Genomic DNA, 23,469 nt, shown 5'->3' with positions numbered 1-23,469 from the left:
CATGTCAATATCTATTAGTCGTTGTGGTAGCGCTGACTGTGGCCAACCTAACGCAGATCTCTGAGGATCCCGGAGAGAAAGGCATGCTGGGAAAGAGGTGCACTGGCTGTCAGCCTAAAGAGCATCTACCCATGAAGGCCGGTCTGAGACAAAGAGTGTTTCTGTTTCACCAGCACACACGCACACATACAAGCATTTAAAGGAAAAGCTCACACAAAAAGAAAAAATCCTGTCACTCAAAACGTTTCTGTCTTCGGTGGAACACAATACAAAACATTTCCCCCTGCACTGTCATATAAAATTCAATGTCCAAAATAAATGTTTAAAGGGGTCCTATTACGCTCTTTTACAAAGTCTTTATTTTGTTTTGGGGGTGCACTAGAACATGCTCTCATGCTTGGTGGTTCGAAAAACGCATTATTTTTCACATAATTTACATTATTACAAAATGGCTCGATTACTTCCGGGTTTGATGAAGGTTAGCCTTCCGAAAAACAAAATGTGTTGTGATTGGTTAGCAGTCCCACTGCATTGGGATTGGCCAACAGCTTAGATGGCGTTTCAGTCCTGCGCAAGCTAGAATAAAGTGATTCTTACATTTTAAATATGGATATTTTTCTCACAAAAACACATCAGTTCACTACATGAGGCTTTTACTGACTCCTCCGGAGCCATGTGAGGTACTTTTTTTTATTATGGATCAATGCACTTTATTGGACTTGTTTTGGACTGATGGAGAGAAACACCAGTCTATGCCGTTCTAAAGCTTGGGAATGCCAGGATAATTTTTAATATAACTCTGATTAGATTCATTTGAAAGAAGGAAGTCATGTACACCTAGGGTGCATGGAGGGTGAGTAAATAATACGCTACAGTAGTGTTGGTCCTACTGTAAGTCTGTGAGATCGCCGATACATGATATTATCATTATTGTGCTCATTTATTTAATTATTTACATGCCTGAAACCAGCTCCAGCTTAAGGCTAGTGAAGCTATCTACACTGTATGAAGAATAAATCTGTAACCACACACTCCACACGTCTACACCGTAGCTCCGTATGTGTTTCGACCCTCTATACCGCACACGTCAATGGCACAGCGACCGGAGCAGTTTGCAGCCACTTTAGTCAATGCTTGCGTTTATACCAGCCGCCCTGCGGCTCACTGAAGCATCCCAGAAGCGGCTGTCCATGCTACATTGCTAAATTTAGGTTAATCCCCCACCTATTTTCTCCCCACCCGCCACAATTTGAATTTCCATAGGCAGGATTTATTTGAATGATATCCTAATTGACCGCACTGTGACATCATAGCATCCGGAAAACAAAAGCTGTGGTCCAAAGGAGATGTTAATTGTAGTTCCTGAAAAATAATTTTTTTTAAATCTAAATAACTCCCTTTGGAGTAAACTTTGAGATTTGTAACATTCTAGATGTTTTTATGTCTAAGCATATGCACCACACACTGGCTAAACTTCAAAAAGTGAAAACGATCACTGATTATCCTCCTCTCGTCCACTGCTCTCAAAGCTGATTTGCACAGACGCATATTTAAACTTGCCGTGTTGCAACACTGTTTAAAAAAAAGATCTATTTAGAGTCAAAAGCATTACATAATATTTGATAATGACTTATTAATGAAAGCTATTAAAACGGTTACCAAGGAAACTCATTGTTTGATGTTAAGCCAAACAGAACGACCCTTTGCCTAATTTGCCGAAAGCAAACATCATCAGAAATCATATTCTATTCTGCACAAATAAAATTCGCCTGAATGTTGTTTGTTATATTATTACTGGCACTCCGCCACTAATGACAAATTTCCACAAACTGTTTCCATGGATGCATATGGCCAAAGCTGCATAAATATCCCTAATATGAAGCACAATGTTTGATGAACATTATTATCATGAGCAAAATGTGATTGAAAGCATCTGTAGCCCTTCAGGCCGCATCAATTCTCAGTCTCTGTTGGGTTTGCAGTTAGTAAAGAGCAACATCTACATATCAAAGCATCTGCTGAAGGGATGTTGAGGACATGAACCACAAACAAAGGCCTGAGACAGAGACCGACACATACAAAAAAAACAATTAATTAATTAATTAAATTGGAGAATCAAGAACCAACAACAAACTTGCAAACAGAACATGCATGGCTATATGTTGATACTACTTTTTGTTTTACAGAAGAAAGAAAACCATATATAGTCAAAAAGACATGAAACTGTGTAAATCATAACATTTTAATTCGTTTCATCTACATGTTACATCTGTTGTAATGTGCTGCTTTTTTCACATTGTTCCCAAATCTAGCTTCGCTACTGTTAAACTGCACAGCCACGGCTGTGAGGTGAGGTATACACTGTGCCCTCATTTACTTTGTCCTTTTAAACAGGAACAGAAGACAGAAAAGAACCTCTGGTCCTCACACGTGCTTCAAACATTCTTTTGTTGCCTTCAAAAAGCCACAACACTCAGAAAATCAAAGAAGACCACCAGAAATCATCACAGAGCCCTTCTGAAAAATGTAATCCAAGGCTGTCCTTCAGCCTGGGGAGAAAATTGTGTTCTTGCTGGAAATAAGTGCATTATTTTCCCCTTCTTTCTCAAACCATTCGGTGCATAAAAGCACACGACACAGAAAATGTTTAAATGCATTGTGATGGTTTAGTGTTTTAGTAATGTTCACATCAGTAATTTAATTTCTGATCTGTCTTCTCGCAATTGCATGTTAAAATTTTGCAGTTCAGACTTTTTCTCAGAACCACAAGAAAAAGTCTGAAGTGTGTGTCAATTCCTTTTAGGAACCTCCACACAAAAGCAGAAAATCCGAGGTGCACAATATGACTGTTAGTATAAGGCCAGTGGGTGACATTAGCTGTGTTTCCTCAGAAAGCATTTGTCTTTATTTTCAGAGAGTGGTGGTGTAGTGTTGGGACTGCTGCTGACACACAACATTGATGACTTAATCAAGATGGAGTGTTTTACGTTCATCAGAAGCACTGCTGCGCCACAACACGGCATCCAACATGAGTGAGTTTGACAGCCGCAAATGGACACGAAAGCAGTCGTGGAGGCTGTAAATTAATTTAATTTCTCTTTAAACATGAGGCTTTTTGAGAAATGTGTTTTGCCGAACAAAATTACTCTCACTTTAGACCAAAAAAGTATACAAATCATAACTGATGTGTTTGGAAATTATCACAGCATACTGCTTCAGAGTGCAAGCCTGCTTTTTGAGTGCCATTCAGAATTATTTAAAAGTATTTTTCCATTCATTTTCTCCATAGGGTTTCCAAACATTTCTTCGATAAAGACACCAAAGCTCCAAGATGAATCACATCGTTAAAAACATTTGAACATAAAAAAAAAAAAAAAAAAAAAAAAACAATAAAATCAAATAAAAATATATATGAGCAATATCGCACTCGTAGACGTGAGATATAGCGTGCCATATACAGCCGTATCTCACTTCCACGAGTGTGATATTACATTTATACAGCAAATTTGACGGCACAAGTGTGTAAATGCATAAAAAAACAGCAGACTGTCTTTAAAAGCGTTCTTTTGAACAGAACTACTTCCTTTTGCCACAGATTCAAATCTCAGTTTGACAGTAGAACAGCTGAGCCCAAGCCTCCGTTATTAATACAAAAACCCCTGTTTAAAAAAAAACAAAACAAAAAAAAAAACACATATGTGCTTAGGTAGGTTTTGAAGCATGGATGCTGGTTTCAGCTGGTTTTCACTGGTCATATGCTGGTTTAAGCTTAGGACCAGCACATGGCCAGCTCAAACCAGCAGCAATGCTTCAAAATCTACCTAACCAGCATATGCTGTTTTTATTTCAACAGGGACGTCACTTTAGAACTTGTAACAAAGGAACATTGAGTTGCTTCTAGAGCTGCTTGATTATGGCAAAAATCATAACCACGATTATTTTGGTCAAACTGTAATTACGATTATTTGACACGACTATGAATGGGTCCGGAACTTCATTTTGGAGAGTTGGTTAATGTAATTAATTGAATGTAAAATAAAACAGCATAGCCTTCACTTAAACATGCTTTGTTTCTTATAAAAACCGTCAGGAGATTTTGTCTTTGTCTTTTGTTGTCTGATTAACATTAAGCACAGAGACAGCAGAATAAATATATCTTGTGGCCGCTTTAAGAGCTGGACGGATTCAATCTACTGTTACTCACATATTTTCATTCTCAACTGTTTACGTTAATTTGAGACATGAGTGACTTTGTGTTACACAAATAAAAGTTTAGGTACACATCTTAAGCTAAACGTTCACTTTACTTGTCTGTGTTCTGTTCCGTCTCTGAGCGCATACACAGAACAGCGCAAATTCACTTTGTGCTTTTAAAAACACAACATCAAATAAACATTAATAAATCAAGCACGTCCCATTTTATGCAAGTTGTGTTGCATGATTTTACTGAATTGCATGTGAAATTGGGCTTTTATAAAGGAGCGAAAGCGTACAAAGGGTGGGGTAATTGGGTGCAATAATTGTCCAAAATAGAATATAATAAAAGTATTAATGCTAACTATAACCATGGTATTGTGGTAGAAATAATAAAAAATTATTAATTTCAGGGTCAGAAATTCAAGCATGTTTAATGACTTTCCAGCATTTAACATAACTAATTTCTAGCACATTCATTTATAAAAAAAAAAAACGCAATACATATCAAATCGGCACCCAAGTAACGTGATATTATTAAATCGGGAGGTAGGTGTATCGCCCCATCCCTAATATATATATATCTCGAATGGCTCTTCTGAAGGAATAAATGTGCACCATAAAGCATTGACTGAAATAATCAAATCACATGTTAGGGTAAATAATATAAAACGTGAAGTATTTCTAATTTTAATATAGAAACAGTTTGAGTAAATGGCTCAAAGTAATTAATGCAAAAAGCTGATAAGACTTGTAAGTTGCTTCATATGCTAAACGAAATGCAATTCGAAAAAGAGTTTACCAGTGGAAGCATGTTTGACGTCAAGCGCACACAATGTACAACAAACTCTGAGCTCTCTGTGTTTTTGACTTGAAAGGTTCATATGTTAGTGTTTCTCAAAATGTACTTCTAGGGCCTGACTGCTACACTCAAACTACAACCATCAAAAAATTGTAGAATAGAAATGCACATCATTCAAAAATAAAGCTTACTGCACAAAAACTCACCTGAAGGTCATCTGAAAAACTTGTCCCAGGATCACCTGTTGACTTTTGTTGTTGTACCCGCGGAGCATCTCACTGAAGAGAGTGTCGTTGAAGCGTGAGTCTTGTTTCGAGCACTTCGGCCCTTCGCAGTGATCAGCCAGGAGAAGACAGGAGCGGCCGTCAGCGGCTAGCTTGTATTCTTGCACACACCTGATAACACACACACATTTGTTCATTTTGTAATTTTAGTGAGGACACTGCATTAAGGGACTTCCATTGCTCTTCTATCAGGTTAATGATCATTTCTATCACCTAATTCAACCCTTATACCTCTAAACTTACCCATCACAGAAACATGTGCAGAACACTAGATTTAATGTTCACTCAAAAGTCCTTACTAGTGGGTTGTCAAAGTATTTCACAATTTAAGTAAGGACATTTGATCTTCACAAGTGTAATCAACACAAGTACATACAAACACACACAAACACACAGAGTGATAGTCTAGAGATTTCATTCGGCTAATTAAATGGTTGTAAAAATAATATATGTTAAATGGATCATGCATGCCAAACTATGGTAAAATAGCCTATACAACTCATAATAGCTGAATGCTATAATGTGCTATGATGCAGGTACGATTTATTTTTGTAAACCTACTGATTGATTGCTTTAATGGGAAAATTTAGTGAGAAATCAACCAAGAAAAAAAATCATGAGATGGTTAGGGTGAGATTAGGAAATTCAAAATGAAATCACAGAATTTAAATCCAGAACATCATTCTGACAACGTTCATTACTAGCCACCAGAAAATTTTACACACTGATTACTTTTTTTAATAAATTTGAATATATTGTGAAATCTAATATATTTCTGTATTCAAAGCTGCATTTTCAGCATCATTACTCCAGGCTTTAGTGTCATCAATTTAATTAGGGCTGGGTATAGTATACTACTAATTTCACAGTTTAATTCGATTTCGATTCAATACTTTTCTCCATGAAAAAAAAAAAAAAAATCTCTTAACTAATGCCTTAAAATATACACGAGAGTCAGTTGGTATGACATTACTCTAATATTGAAGGTTAAATTACATTTTTTGTGTGTGTGTGTGTGTGTGTGTGTGTGTGTGTGTACCTGGTATTCATCACGTTGTGGGGACCAAATGTCCCCACAAGGATAGGAATACCAGTAAATTTTGACCTTGTGGGGACATTTCTTACGTCCCCATGAGGAAACAGGCTTATAAATCATGCACAATGAGTTTTTTTGAGTAAGTAAAAGTGTGCACAATCTCCTGTGAGGGCTAGGTTTAGGTGTAGGGTGATAGAAAGTATGGTTTGTACAGTATAAAAACCATTACGCCTATGGAATGTCCCCATAAAACATGTAAACCCAACATGTGTGTGTGTGTGTGTGTGTGTGTGTGTGTGTGTGTGTGTGTGTGTGAGAGAGAGAGATCTGTACTTTATTTGAGTTTTTATATTTCTGTCAACTTTCACTTTTATTCCACTACATTTTATAATTTAAATTTACACTTTTACACAGGTCTGACAAATCAGCGGTCTGGTGCTTGCAAGTTAGACTCCTAAATGAAACTCCTAAAACTCATGTGTAAAACTGCAAAACTGTGTTAATATGGTAGCCTAAGTGTTGTTACAACAATGTGTGATCTGACATTACATCACAAAAACAGAGAGAGAGAGTGCAGATGTACACTATGTGATTTAGTCTTTTAAACCACATTTAGAATAATCAAAATTCAAGGTATTCTACATTGGAGGCAGCACAAAATGCTCTGTGTGTCTTTTCCATAATTTAATACAGTTATTCTATATCACATCAAGAGTACAATTTTTCTCATCTATCAGCATAAGAACAAATGTAATGTTGATGTAACAAGTTTAATAAAATTAGCACTGTTTTGTATCTTGAAACACCCCATGGGAATAAACAAATGAATCAGCTTTTTGAATGAATTGGTTGAATGAATAATTCACTCTTTAACATAGTCAAATGGTTTGTTCCTGAATGAATCAGCCATTTAAATTAACTGAGTGAATTTCAGTGACTTGAGGTAACTGGCTGCAACCTACTTACTGGTGGTTTTAATTTCAACTGTTTTTTTTTTTCATGTTTCAAATCTTTTCACATATTAGTATTCATCATTTTATGTTTCAAACAAATTATTTATCCATTTAGAATCGCAGGTTAAATGCATCAATGCCTTGTCTAAGCTATATTAAACTGTGTAAATACATCTAAATGTCAGATGCAGATTCCAGATATGTTTTCTTATGTTGGAATGAAAGAGACTAAGTACCAGATGAATGCCTCCTATGCATCCTCAAAGATACAAAATGGTTTCATAAAAAAACATTTTGAACAAAAAGACTATGATAACAAAACGTAGATGGAGTATACTCAAATATACTTTTTTTTTTAAAAATATAAGTCAAATATACATAAATGTTATTTAAGTATATTTCTGAAAAGTATATAAAAGCACATTTCTGAGAACTACATGAAAATATACTAAAAGTATACTTCCCTTTGTTTTGTTTTTTAAAGTATACTAATAGCACACTTTAATAAACTTTTTTTTCGTAAGGGTAATCGATTCTTTGTTTTTAAGAATTGATTTAAATCAAGGAATATTTTTTTTTCTAATACTAATATGCAGATTTTGAAGAAACATTTCTGATTATCATCAATGTTTAAAACAGTTGTGCTGCTTAGTGCTTCATATTTCATATTTGTTTTAGGTATTGTTTATATAAATTTTTTGTCTGTGACGACCATAATACATTTTCTTTGATGAATTGATCAAAATTATACTTTTGTAACATTATACAAGTTTTTACTGTCACTTTTGATCAATTGAATGTGTCTAGCTAAATAAAAGCATTCATTTCACCAATCTCTGGATGTGCGTATTTGCTCTTTGTGCTTTATATTGATGGACGTGTGTTTTCTCTCACCCGCAGAACATGAGCACATTGCTGGACGTCGGGTCATCAGGAAGAGGAACAAGCTGCTGAAGACACAGCTGCTCACAGCCTCCGTTGAAGCCGTCTGTACAGTCCGTTCCCAGAGAGTAATCATAGCAGCCCGAACCGTCCTTCATGGGCCTCAGTCCTTCCGGACACTGCGAAAGATTTGGGATAAGAGAGATGGACAAAGAGATCAACATTTGCGTGGTGGTCTGGACTTTCTGTTACCAGGTAACGATAAAAACTCTTGAGACCACATGTACTGTATTCTCAGTGGGGAGTTATTATGTGATGAACAAAGCAGCTCCTCGGGAAGGAGAAGGTGTTAATGATGGTTGCCAAGGCAGCGCCACAGAATTCAGGAAAAGATACAGAGCTTCAATAAGACGCCCATTAAACAGACATGTCAAACTGACCGACCCACATATTCAGAGACAAGAGAAAGTCCAACTGGATTGTTATATTTTCTTGCTTGTGCAAAAGTAGAACATAGTGGGTGTTTGTCAGGGTGTTATTATCTGGTTGGTAGGGTATTCTGTTGTGTAACTTACATGCCAAATCAAAAGTCTCATTGATGCGACACGGGTCTCTCCTTTAATGTTTATAATGACCTTTCATTTTTGTGCTCTGTATCATTGGGGAGACTGAAAATCGTAAGTCTGATTGCTTCGAAAAGTAACAGTGCACATCGTAAGGTACAGTATTCAACCCCCTTCAATTATTATTATTTTTTTTACATTTTGTTATGTTTATGTTGTTTTCGTCAACGATGACGATGACGAAATCATTTCGTTGACGCCACTTTTTTTCATGACGATAACGAGACGATGACGAGATAAAAATGGCTCGTTGATGACTAAAACATGACGAGACGTGTGTGAGTTTTCGTTGACGAGACGAGAATAGACGAAAATGTTAGTGGGTGGTCCGTCAGACGTTTAAAATGCATGACATTTCCGCTTATTGTGCATGCCAATTAAAACTTAAAAAGTATCTGACGCTATGGCAAGCCGTTTTAGCATTAAATATTCTTTGCTATACTAGTATGGCAAGCCGTTTTAGCATTCCATCCTTTTTGTCTTTTATGTTCTAAAACATTTCTTCATTATTGTAATTATTGGTGAAAATAGTCGATCCGGAAGCTCACATTGTGTTGAACTATAGATCTGCTATTTTCAGAACTTATAAGTGACACTCCCCAACAGCAAAATACTTACTGACCTACATTAATTTGTTAAAAGACTACTTTTTTCCCTTTTTTTTGACTAAAACTAGACTAAAACCTTTTTGACTTTTCGTCGACTAAAATTGGACTAAAACTATCACATATCGAAGTGACTAAAATTTGACTAAAACTAAGAAGCATTTTAGTCCAAAAGACTAAGACTAAGACTAAATCTAAGATGGTTGTCAAAAACAACACTGTGTTAAAGTACTTTAAATTACTTTTTTCACATCAATCTACGCTCCATACACCATAATGGCAAAGCGAAAAACAGGTTGAACATCTTTGCAAATTTAATAAAAATAAAGAATGATTCCATTGCATAAGTATTCATACCCTTCTGGGACAGTTGACATTTAGCTCAGGAGCATTCATAATGGTTGTAGATGTTACTACACTTTTGAGAGAAGTTAACCTGTGGCAAATTCAATTAAATGGGTATGATTTGGAAAAGCACACACATGCCTTCATGAGAGGTGAAGAGGTGAGGAGAAGAATGGCAGATAATTGCCAAATGTTGATGTGTAACGGCTGTAAAGGTGCTCAGCTAAGTACTGAGTTAAGGGTATAAATACTTTTTTAATACATTTATGAAGTTGTGACAATTCTATTTTTACTTTGTCAATATGGTGCATGGACTGTAGATTGATGTGGGAAAAAAAAGTAATTTAAAGCAGTTTAACATAAGGCAGCAGCATAAAATGTGGGGCGGAAATGAAGGGGAATGATTACTTTCGCGAGGCACTGTATAACGCATGACGCATATATACTGTGGAAAGACTGGTATGGCAAAGCTGAATGTTTGGAGTTTGTTCATTAGCCCCAGTTTAAGCAATAGCAGCATTGCTTAATTTCTAAAAGCCCCTGTATACTCATGGTAATATTATATGTATATATATTTTTTCCATTCTTTGCTTAAGGGTGAAAAATTAAAAATGATATTGTTAGCAAACATCCTAAATGTATATTACGCTCAGAAAAAAAAAACTGTACAAAAGCTGTCACTTGGGGGGTAAAGGTACATATATGTACCATTAAGGTACTAATATGTACCTTATTTACCTATGTTGGGGTGAATAAGGTACAAAGGTGTACCATTTGAAAGATTACGATTTTAGTAAAACTTTTGTATTACTGTAAACCACCTCTGAGTGTTTATAATAACTTTTGATTCCCATCTAATGTGGATTTCATAACATAATAAACATAATGAAGCAAACATGTTATTTTTAGCATTTCAGCTTTCTAATCTGCTTAACATTTCAACATGTAAACATCCTTTATTGCTATAAAAATCATCCAAAACACATACCAGTCCACTGCCGTCGTAATTGTGTGTTTATTACCTTCATGTTTTGACATTATGTTCTATTCTGACAGCCACAATCAGTCTCTATTTTTTCCGCTTTCTAAAAGCAATGTAATGGCCACAGACAAAAGATGGTTTGAAGATGTTTACCAGCCCAGAGTGAACGTTTTGATGGTTCACTTTGGAAAGCTGTTTCAAACTCTTAAAACAAACTTCATTTTGGCCTGATTTTGTTCTAAATGACGTCACGCAAATTCTTCAATTTCAGGGCTTTAAAGCATAGTGAGCTGTAGATGTCTGGGAACGTGTTTGGATGCACGCTTTCACGTTTCCTCTAAGGCTGTCATTTGCTACACTCTATTTCTTTATAAGCAGTTTATGTTTGATGTAAATCTTGATGTGTTGAATCTTTGCTCAGGGGCTCCCTGATCTATTACACTGAAGAATCTTCAGAGAGTGCTTTTGGTATTACAGGATGCTGATGCGCAGATAGATAGCCAGTAAAGAAGCTACTGGAATAAGATGACGGTCAACATCAGCATTCAACAAGCATTACGTCCATTACATATGTATCACATGTCTGTCCTGCGGGAGCTGGGAGTGTGTGCAAAGATAACATATGAGACGTCTGTCTCTTGATGATAATATAATACAGACGTGATGCATTTGACCTGATTGCACAATTTTCATATGACACAAGCAAACACACAGAGGATCTAATCAACAACTGAAATGACAATTGTAGTCTAGCAGTGTTACCATCACAATGTATTATCTAGAAGTGCTCCTGACCTACATGAGAGGATGAAAAGCCATGAAAGGTGGTGTCTGTAATGTTGCTCAGGTGACAGGATGGTGAATGTCATGAATAAAATTACACCCCGAATAAAAAGAAAATTAAAAATGAATGAATACAAATATATTTAAGAAGTCTAAAATTTCTTCATACTGTATGTTTTCACATTGAAATATTCAACACTGAACTCTATTGTAGGACCTTTAAGATTTTTACTTTGTAAAATACTGTACAGTAATCAGTAATATCATTATTAAAACAGTTTAAATTGAGTACAATAAATACTGCCGAGTATAAAGTAAACATACTTATCAAAGGTAAAATAATTTATAAATCCACTTCATTATCGATTTATTTATTTATTTATAAAGACAAGGCTTATTTCACAAAAGTTAAAACATATTAAAGCTTTCAAACTAAGGATGAAAAAGCAGTGTAGTCTTTATTTCATGCAGTTTCTGACTAGTGTGTTTGCTTTTCTGAGCTGAAAATTAATCCAGACATGCTGTACAGATCTGGCCATTTAAAATGCGCGCGGGAAGTAAAGTGGTCTCGCGTGACGCCGGTGTATTCCAAAGGAACACGGAAAATACAATGACATAGGAAAGACATGATCAGTAGGGGGCAGTCATGTAACGCACTGGACTGGAGCAGGCTGAAAACATTGCTGCAAACTAAAAGGTACGGTAACCTGGAGGGGACACCTTCGGTTCACTTATGTTTGTCGTGGCCACACAAATGAATTCGTAGGAACGTCATATTACTTTTTGTCATTGCCACGAGATATTAATTCCTGGGAATGTCATATTATGTCGTGGCCACAAGATTATTTTGTCGAGGTAACGACATCCTTATGTTTAATGCATAAATAAACCTGCGTAACCATAACCCAGGATTATCAGAGATAGGTTTATTAATATTTTTTATTTTGAGTTAAGAAATGTTTTTATTAATTGTTATAGAAATTAATGCAATATTAAGTTATATATTAACAATAGGCAATGCTGTATATGCGAATGTCTGTGCGCGATGTAGACAGCATTCAAAAGTTTATCAAGAATTTATTACATACAAGTACTTCAAATTAAATAGCCCTGCAAGAAACATTTTATGCATCCTTAAGTCTTATCCATTAATTGATCCTTTTTTTCTGTAATAAATGTATTATTCGTTTATATTCAGTATGTCCCCCTTAATTTCGATCTCTTAACATTCCGAATCTAAATGATAAATGCTGACATGCCATGAAAGCTTTGATTATACTATATGGCATATATTCATTTTTAGTCTAATTATAACCTATATAGTGTTTCATTGTCGAGTGAATCATTCACGTTCCATTTGTAAATCGTATGGTCACACACGGGCATTAATACAATCATAAAGTCAAAACTTTATTGGCATAATTGTAGTTCACAATATTTGCTAAATATATGCCAAATAGCATATATAAAGTTATTTAGGTTAAGCGATTCACAATAAAGAAAAAAGTAGATAGCTCTAAATCACTTATTATTTATTCTTATTATAGGTTATTATTATTTCAATACCTGGTTAGGGCTATTTATTTTTAACGCCTGACAATTATGCCAATTACGTTTTGACTTTTTGATTGTATTTATCCCCTTGTGTGACGATACATGATGTTTTCATTTACAAATGAAACTACGTGAATGATTCATTTCTCAGTAAAACAGTTTAATATTTATATAGTCTAGTCTGTTAATTGGACTAAACAAAATAAAATGTTCAATTCATATTTTATATGTTCAATTCTTTAGTTAAGAGAAGGAATGTAGGCCTATTTTACTGTGTGACGATAAATTATTTCCAAATGAAACTATGTGAATGATTCACTCTTCAGTTATTTGTCTATTAGTTAGACTAAATAAAATACAATATATGTTAAATTTAACCTTTAAACTGCATTCCAGTTAAAACCCCAGTCATAGCACCTTTACAGTATCATTTACATTCAGAATGTTATGTAACGAGATCAAAATGAAGGAAAAAATAACGAATACAAACGAATAATACAAATATAATGGGAAAAAAAGAAGGTCAGTCAATGGACAAGATTGTGGGATACATGAAATGTTTCTTGCAGGGCTATTTAATTTGAAGTAGGCCAACATGTAATACATGTAAACACTTGTGAAAGCTGTCTACATTGCGCACAGACAGCATTAGCATATACAGCATCGCCTGTATAATTATTTAATATTGTATTAATTTCTATAACAATTAATATAGGCAAACAATTTCTTAACTCAAAACGAAATATCTCAAATAATTCTGCGTTACTAATGTCACGCAGGTTGGTTTATTCATTAAACTCGTGGCCACGAGAAATGCATGTTGAGCAAAAATACATTTCACGAAAATAATATAAAGATTACAAAACAATGAAAACAAATGGAATGAGGGATATGCTTTAAAGTTCACGTAAAAGCCAAATATTAAGCGGCATCCTTCATGTTTTCTTTAATCAGCAAATACTTAACATTTTTGAATTATATTCACCTTCTGTTTTTATGACAATAAATTTTGAATTTTGAATTCTTATTTATTTATTTTTTTTAGAAAAACGTCAGAACACCGGTCTCAAAAGTAGAAGCGAAAGTCTTGTTTCCACCAGCGCGGAATTTTTTTTATTCACCGTAATTGATGGATGTCTAAAACAAAAATAAGGAGAATCCTAAAACATATCTATTTCTTAAAATAATAACATCTGAACTTCATACACAACAATACGGCAACGACTTTACAACAGGACACATTGTTTTATTTTAATTTTATTTTTTAGCTTGTACACCAATGGATTTCTGATGTCGGGATATTTCAGACTGCATCTCCACAGCTTAATCACTTTAGTATTAAACATACGGGTCAGGAGGCGGGTCGGGTACAATATTTATTTTTTTTATTCTGCGGTCCGAGTTGCGGGTGGGTTATTTGAAAACGGTCGGGTTCGGGTTGTTTATATCCACTGACCCGCGTGTAAGGTTGGACACTAATGTTTTGAAAAAAGTGGAGCGTGTTAGGAAAGCTTTCCCCTTCTCCCTGGCATGCATTTGAATGCTGAATTCGAAATGCAACTGAATGCAGTCGGAATCCGCCCCCAGCACCCCCAAGTCTCCAAATGTTGATTACAACAAGGCAACAGACAGCATTCAACACCCCACCCCACCCCCACTCTGCCATTCATAAACATTTCGCTCTTTTACTGCATGCCGCTTAACTCTGATGCCTCATTAACGGCTACTTTTCAGAAAACTGATAAAAAAATACACTTCCCTTTGGTTTCCCAGAACAGACTTAAGCCTAGTTCCAGGCTAAAATGATGTAAATCGGAGCTGTTTAAAGATGAATAAAAAAAATAAAAAAAATAAAAAAAAACTTTTACTGATCGTTGGTCGGAGATTCAACCCGCAGTTCGTGACTGGAAGCTGTTAAGAGACAGACTTAATGAACTTCTCCGAAATAGAAGAACTACTTTTCCACTTTAAAAAAAAAGAAAAAGAAAAAAAGGTGGAAAAAAATTGCATAACTCACTGGAGCACTTTTGATACTTAACAATTGTTGTATTCGTTGTCAGCCATATGGCTAAGCTTTATTGTTTTCAAAAGTGAGCCTTCTGTTTATTTGTCTAAATTATTTTCTATATTAGGATATAATACTAGGCTATAGTATTTATGGACATTAGGCCAAATCTACATGGGTTTCTTCCCTTTCACTTCAGTTAGTTTTTAAGAAAAAAAAAAAAAAAAACTGCATGGACAGTGCGTCATAATAATGTACGGCATCAAAATGTAAGAACAAATCTAAAGACAATAATAATAATAATAATAATAAAATTAATTATTAACACTCCTAAAAGTACAGTATAGTGCTCAGATACACTAACGGTAGGTGACCTAACCCTAGTTGATACTTTATTTCAACTTTTCAATTATTTCATTAATTAACAAATAAACAAATGCCTTTCCGATGTGATATAAGTGAAAAGGGAGACGATTTCGAAAATGATTTCACCATAAGGCGGATGCGAACTCGGCTCTCCCGCGTCAAAAACGATATGTTACTCGTATTATCACTTACGCCACTGAAAATGTTGCAGAACAGCCGTCTTTTGTAATATTTGTAAATATGGAGTATTTGCATTGTGTAAAACATTAAATAAAAGGCACCAGGCTACAGAAAATGGCATATACTAAAGTATTTATTTTTCTGGGGGAGGACCCACCCACATTTATTTTGCTTCCGACGCCCATGCTTGATGATGAAGTATAGTCTACATAGGATATAACAATAAAGTGCTTTTCCAATCTCGATTCCACAAGGTTTTATTCCGCATCCACCCGCTCCCGCTATATTAACTATATTATTCGCCCGCTGCCCGCTTAGAATAAATTTCTAAGCACCAAAATCGCAAAAACAAATCAAAATAATAATAGTAATAATACTAATAAATAAATTAATTAATTTTTAACTCTAAACAGTAGTTTATATTTAACCTCTCCATTTCTATTCCTCTCTACTCAAATTAATTGTCAGTGTATCTAAAATTGTGTATCTTAGAAAAAGAAAAAGAGGAACTACCTCTTAAACATGCATATCTTAATTTGATTTTGCTTTAAAACGCTGAAATATATAATGTATTTTATTCTGAAGGTGAAAGTGATCCAGTTATGTAACTGCCTGCGGCGCCGTCAGGATCACCTTTTTTCCCCCTTTAATTAAGTGGATACAGCTTACAATACTCGTTCAAGAGTAAGGGATTGCTCAAAACTATGCTATTTTACATATTTCTGTTACTTGTGTACAATCACAATGAAAAAACAGATGTGTATGCTATTTGTAAAAAAAAAAAAAAAATGTAAACAAGATGCTGGTTCAAGGGCGCGTCACAGAAATTGCCTACAATTCTGCATATAGGCTTGCTACTTATTAATTTTATTTTATTTCGTTTTGTTAAATTATTATTCATTAAGAAATTTATATTTCGCATATGGGCATTTTTATTTATTTTACATACAGCTTTTTTGGGTTTTCTCTGTGCATAAGATCTGCGCGTGATGTTCTGATGTTTATGCTGCTTTTTGCTTGTGTACAATTAACCCCTCAAAACGAATTTAACTGTTATTAATGTGTAACAGCCACGTTTCAATTTAAATGTAATTTAACACAATCTTGTCGTTAATAATAACTAAACGCGTCGGTTGTCGTTTGGAAAAAAAAAACAGAAATTAACATTTCTATTTTCAATGCAGTCTAATAAAAGTTCAACAGGAAAACAATGAAAGAAAATAATAATAAAACTGCTCCTGCTTATGAATAAATTTTTGCTTGATGATGAAGTATCTAAATAGTCTATTCTATAGGATATAACAAAGTGCTTTTCCAGTCCCGCTTCCACGAGGTTTTATTCCGCATCCACCCGCTCCGCGCTATATTAACTATATTATTCGCCCGCGGGCCGCTTAGAATAAATTTCTAAGCACCAAAATCGCAAAAATACTGTAGTTTATATTTATCCTTCCCATTTCTATCTGTCTATACTCAAATTAATTGTCAGTGTATCTAAAATTGTGTATCTTAGAAAAAGAAAAAGACGAACTACCTCTTAAACATGCATATCTTAATTTGATGTTGCTTTAAAACGCTGAAATATATAGCCTAATGTATTTTATTCTGAAGGTGAAAGTTGTCGAGTAATTTAACTGCCCGCGGCGCCGTCAGGATCACTTGATTTTTGCCCCCTTAATAAAGTGGATACAGCTTACAATACTCGTTCAAGAGTACGGCATTGCTTAAAACTATGATATTTTACATATTTCTGTTATTTGTGTACAATCACAATAAAAATAAAAAAAAACTTTAAAAAAACGCGTAGGCTATTTGTAAAAAAAAAAAAAAAATGGAAACAAGATGCTGGTTTAAGGGCGCATCACAGAAATTTCCTAAAATTCTGCATATAGGCTTGCTACTTATTAATTTGTTAAATTATTATTCATTCAGAAAAGAAAAACATATATTTCTTATGTGGGCCTATTTTATTTATTATTATATATAGGTTTATTGGGTTTTTCTCTGTGCATAAACTCTGCACGTGAGGTTCTGATGTTTATGCTGCTTCTTGCTTGTGTATAATTAATCCCTGAAAACGAATTTAGCGGTTTACGTCAGTTGTCGGTTGGTGAAATAAAATAACCGAAATTAACATTTCTGTTTCCGATGCAGTCTAATAAATGTTCGTCAGGAAAACAAAGAAATAAAACAAAATAACAATACAACTGCACCTGCTTATGAATAGGCTATCTTTTTGCTATTGGTTTGAACCATAATTTCAGGAAAGAGGAATCATTGAACTATTGTACTGGTATTTGTGACCAACGCCCCCTAGAGCTGGCCATGGTGTTTGGCTACAGAATGTTGTTCCTTGCGCCACCTGGTGGATATTATATGAAGTGCAACAACGTTGTAAAAAAATCTAAAAAAGCCGCTGCGGCAGGACGCGTGCCCACGCGTGCCGAATTGCAGGCTGCCGCGTGAAAATAGACGCATTTTTAATGGCCAGATCTGTATATGATCATCATTTTGTAAATGTTTGCATTTTTTTCATATGGCAAAGTCACTCTAAGGTCATATGATTTCATTGAGTACACAGCATCAGTCCCAGAGAGCCACTAGAGACCGTGAACCTCAAGACCAAAGGCCTTAGATTGAATGAATTCAAAGAGAGCAACAACAACATCAGGCGAGAAATAAAAGAGCAGTGCTTCAAAGCACATCAGGAAAATAAGCGTAACATGTATTTATTTATTTCTAAGGGTGGGTGCTGGGGATTTTTGCAGTGTTATCGTGCTTTAGTTATTTTAATGGCATACTGAAATGGGTCAGCAGAATGAGCACACTGGATCATATAACACCCATTTGGTAATACAGACTGAGATACTCTTCATTTTGACCTGAGCAAGAATTTCAGTCATAGGACAGCATCGGTCCTGAGTCTGTAATATAATATTCATCACAGTGTTGTTTATGGATGCTTCAGTCTTTCAGTCTCTAACATTCCCCCACAAGCACATAGTGCTGCATTTTTCAAAATCTGAGTTTGAAGCAGCAAACTCTTGACATTTCAGCTCAAAACCTGTTGTCATTCGGGTTATACATGTCTTTTCTCATCAAAACACCAGATATTGGTCAAATAAATCACAATATTTTATTACACAAACTAGAGAGGTATGACATTATAGGGGTTGGATTGGACTGGGTAAGTAGTTATTTAAGAAACAGGCAACGATTTGTAGAAATTAGTGAACATAAATCTACATACATAAACATAACACACACACCTGCAGCCATGGGCGACATTTGACTCTTGAGTCAGGGGGGGCAAGAAAAAAATATCAGATGTAAGCATTAAAACAGTGCCCTACGGTATTGCAGCACATCAAAGCAGTCAATTAAAGCGCTGCACTTCAGCCCGGGCCGATGGGCCCTGACTTTTTTTTACACCCCAGGGCTACGGCTTCGGGCCAATTTTCACGTCATAGTTCAGACCCGGGCCGGCATCGGGCCTGTTTTAGGCTTCTCCTTATTTTCATAATTTAGACAACCATCAATTATGGTGAAGAAAAAAAATGCCGCGCTGGTGGAAACAACACGAAACTTCACTTTCGCTTTCACTTTTGAGACCGACTCAGACACCGTTTAGTGTGCTTTAGCGCAGCTGAATCCGCGTTCAAGCGCACACAATAGGCTAAAACTCACCCCAAGCACCGGCAAAAATAAATAACAATGAATGTGTCGAGGAAAGAGTAAGGACATAAATGAATTATTTATTAATTAATTTGTGTATTCTGAGTCAGTGTCGCAATCTCCTTTTTGGACGCGCCTTCAGAGAGAAATTCATCTTTACGGATTACATGAAAGAGTTTGTGCTTTTGATTTGTTTTATTTCGTTAAGTAATAATTTAAAGCTTTCTATAAATGTATTTATTATGTCTGTGAGGCATGCATTTCGCTTCATTTTGTTAAGCACTCCTGTTCAAGAACCAGACGGCAGAAAGCACATAATTTTTGTTTTCTTTATTTTATAAAAATGCTGTAACGTTTTTTTCGATGTATTACTCGTACTTTGTGAGCAAAAATGACGGATAATTTTAAATTGCTTCCAATGAAAAAAATGCAAGTGATTGCGCTGGTGCCTCGATGTCCTGCAAGCTTTAGCTTCCACTTTCTGCACAAACTATGCGCATATAGCTCACATGTATCTGTAACGTTTAAACTACCATTGTTTTATACTTGAACTGTTTTATATCTATAGATTTCATTTTAGGCAAGTCGTGATGATTTGAGAAGGCAAACTGATCAAACAGACTATGATCAGTCTTCCGCTGGGTGCTGTTCGGTAAATATATATATTTTTAACGAATAAAAAATGCTCCAAGCGTTTTTCTAAATTAGCTAAATAAAAAACTAAACTAAATATAAACATTTTACCATTACATACAAAACTGAACTATTTTATAGCTGAAACAGTAAGTTGTTTTGGGAGAAGGGGAAAATATATTTTTATCCCGTCTATTGCTTCACCGTTATTTCGAGAATAAACCCAGCGTAAATATGCAAATGTCACTCCCAAAACACATCAGCTTACATGTGCCGAAAAACGAAAGTTTCATACAAATTCTAAATGGATTATAGCCTGGAAAGTGCAAAGCACGCTCCCCTTATTATCACTAAAAATTCATAGAGATCTCACAAAATCCCGTTATAATTAATAAAGCTCTCTAAACTACACAATTAATATTTTATTTACATCGCGTCTACACTCATAAGATGATTCACGAGCGCACAAAACGGCACTTAATAAAAACCGAGGCGCTTTCAGCAGTGAGTGAATTCTGACAAGTGTTTCTAATTGTTCGGAAACAACAGATATGTCTGTGATTGGCTACATTGCTCAACGCTGCAAAAACACGTTGGATAGTTTGCCAGATCTTCAATTGCTTTGCTTTCGTTTGAGGGTTACATAGCACCGTCTAGTTCCCAAGTACAACCGAGCCTAGCTTGGCTAAAGCAGTTGCAGCGGGGCTGTCGAGGATTCCATGACTAACCACAGGGGGGGCAACTGCCCCCCCTTGCCCCCCCCTAATGTCGCCCATGCCTGCAGCCATGGGTGACATTAAGTAATAATTTTGTTCATTTAATTTTGTAATTTTGTAATAATTTAAAGCTTTCTATAGATATATTTATCATGAGTCTGTGAGGCATGTATTCAATGAGTTTCGGTTCATTTTTGTAAAGAGCTCCTGTTCAAGAACAAGATGGCGGAAAGCGCATATTTGTTTTCTTTCTTTTTTTTTTTTTAAAGCAACACTAAGTAACTTTTCCCTCAATGCTCCCTCTACAGGTTGGAAGCGGAACTGTCCATTACCGCTGTCGTAAATAATTTAGCCTACCGTCGCGTCACATGCACGTTATTTGTTTGTAGGCTATCCAGGACCGGCTTTGGAAATAACGATGTCCGGTGACAAGGTAGAGTATGTTGTATGACTTTATAAAGGTATGAAAACCTTTTGTGAAGCCTGCCGTGAAGCAAGTCGCATTTGTAGTCTCATTTGAACTACAAAACCCGACGACCCAAACTTACATAGTGCTGTTATGGCCGATAGAGGGTCGCAAAGCGAATACGAAAGTGCCGTTTCGCCCTGTTATGAGTATGAGAAACATTATTTTAAGGTAAAAACAACTCTTTAGAGTTGACAATTCCGCTTCCAACCTGTAGAGGGAGCGTAGAGGGAAAAGTTACTTAGTGTTGCATTAAAAGCACTGTTTGTAACGTTTTGTAGAGTGCACACAAATAACACAGATCATTTTAAATTGCTTCCACTGAAAAAAATGCAAGTGATCACACTGGCACCTCCATGTCCTGCAAAGCAGCTTAAACTTCCACTCTCTGCACAATTGGATATGTGCCTAATAGCGCACATTTATGTAGGTTTAACAACAGATATGTCTGTGATTGGCTACATTGCTCAACGCTGCAAAAAACTTGCTGGGATAGTTTGCCAGATCTTTTTGCTTTTTATCAATTGCTTTTGCTTTTGTTTCAGGGAATTTAGCACCGTCTAGTACCCCCGTACAACCGGGCCTGAGCTTGGCTAACCGCTCCAGTTGCAGCGGGGCTGTCGGGGATTCCATGGTGTGCTGTATACCGTCACGCTGTGATTACCTACGAAGGAACTTCCTAAGGCACTATGCCTGCAGCCTAATGTCTACGGCCAAATCACAGCCATTCCGACAAATAATTAATTAAAGAGACCAAAAACTGCCCGCTATAGATTTACCCAAAATGAATTATATCTCATGTTTAACCACTATAAAAACATCAGGGCCAGCAGCAAATTCCTGATGATCAGGCCGAGATAAGACTGCTTTTGGCAGGTTAATGAGTGCTTGAATGGCTGCTGATACCCTGGAGCTCACATCTCCAAAAACAGTGAAGCAAATTTTAAAATAAACAGGGTTGAAATGAACACCCGCCAACTGCGGGTAAAAATCAGCTGTGGCGGGCAACGCTGTCAATCACTAGCCAATTCGGCTGGTTACATTTTGTGTATGTTCACTCATTAATTTATTGGGGAAGTTCGTGCAAGCCAAATCTGCGTAGTTTTAGACACCATATTGTCTGTTTTTGCTCTATTTCGCCAAAAAAAACAAAAAAAAACAAACATTCCAAACACAGTCACAGCACTGTTTTGTGTCTCAGAGCAACACTCCATGTCTCTCTGGGCTTCATTAAACAGTGTGCAAATACTGTACATCTAAATGGCACCTTAGATGCAACTTCTGCAAAGATGAATTTTGTTGATACTGATTTCATTTGTTTGGTAACAGCCTAAAAGTATTATTAATATAATTGATTAAATTTAAGAATTTCACTCAAAAGTTGATGCATATTAAAACAAAATGGCTTTATAAAGGTAAAATTTTATTTAAACTTATTGGAAAAGATTAATTTCTATCACTGCAGTGAACTGGCCACACAGAATATGAAGAATAACACATTCCGCTTAATATTGTTTAATTATCTTTATCAATACCGTTATCGATAAATGTTTTGAGATATTATTTTTTGTTAATATCACACACCCCTAATACTGATGAATTTGATACAAATGATTTGCAGTGGTCGCTTTGTCACGTCCAGTGTAGACGGCCTCAAGTACATCCTCACCTAAAAATGCTTAAAACCACATTCCGTAAAATTATGGTGGATTTGTGAGAAATGCTAGCAGATTATTACAAACTTTGAAACTGTTGGAGTTCCAATATCACTAGAATATCACACTCCTCTCAACCAATCAAATTCGAAGACCGGAAAGAACTGTTGTATAGTAGTAATATATAACATATAATCGTAAAATACAACAGCTGTTTCATCTGAACTTTTAGATTGTATGTTGTTAAGTTGCATTGCGCAGAAAATAAGCTTAGATAAGAATTCACTCTTATACCTTGCAATCTTTTTTTCTAATTTGAAATTTTGTAATTAATGTATATGACTCTAATTAGTTTGAGAAAATACATTTATCTTAAATCAGTGCAGGCTATAGTCATGAAAACTTTTGAAAAAAAAAAAACAAAAAAAAAAAAAAACACAGAAGCAATTAAATAAAAACTCACACTTGCACACAAAGATGTATATGGATTTCCAGAGAAATGGATACAGAGAAAGTCAGTTAGAAACAGAACTCAAAGAGGTGTAAAGAATGCAGACAGCACATGAACTCACCGAGACAAACAGTATATTAGTCTAATCGCTGAGTCATTCACAGAGTGCCATCAATACAGAGATTAAGAGAACACATAAAAATGTCTAAGGAATTACAGCACATTCCTAAAGCACAAACGTAAAATACTCAACGGTCGCCTATAAAAGACGAGCGGCCG

General features: G+C 35.6%; 1 protein-coding gene across 1 annotated transcript in view; it reads right to left on the bottom strand.

The window, feature by feature from the left end:
• Nucleotides 1-5,104: 5,104 nt before the first annotated feature.
• The window catches only part of LOC141316017 (astrotactin-2), a gene marked incomplete at its 5' end in the record, with an annotated part of 29,681 nt that continues 11,316 nt past the window's right edge, over nt 5,105-23,469 (bottom strand). Inside the window, 3 exons of the mRNA XM_073832760.1 lie at nt 5,105-5,129; nt 5,203-5,391; nt 8,164-8,330. Of these exons, the coding sequence (XP_073688861.1) occupies nt 5,105-5,129; nt 5,203-5,391; nt 8,164-8,330 (381 nt within the window). The remainder of the gene's footprint in view (nt 5,130-5,202; nt 5,392-8,163; nt 8,331-23,469) is intronic.

Source organism: Garra rufa, unplaced genomic scaffold (genome assembly GCF_049309525.1).
Source record: "Garra rufa unplaced genomic scaffold, GarRuf1.0 hap1_unplaced_065, whole genome shotgun sequence".
NCBI classification, from domain to species: Eukaryota; Metazoa; Chordata; class Actinopteri; order Cypriniformes; family Cyprinidae; genus Garra; species Garra rufa.
The sequence above is the reverse complement of the archived record's forward strand: the minus strand, read 5'-3'. Positions and strand labels throughout refer to the sequence as shown.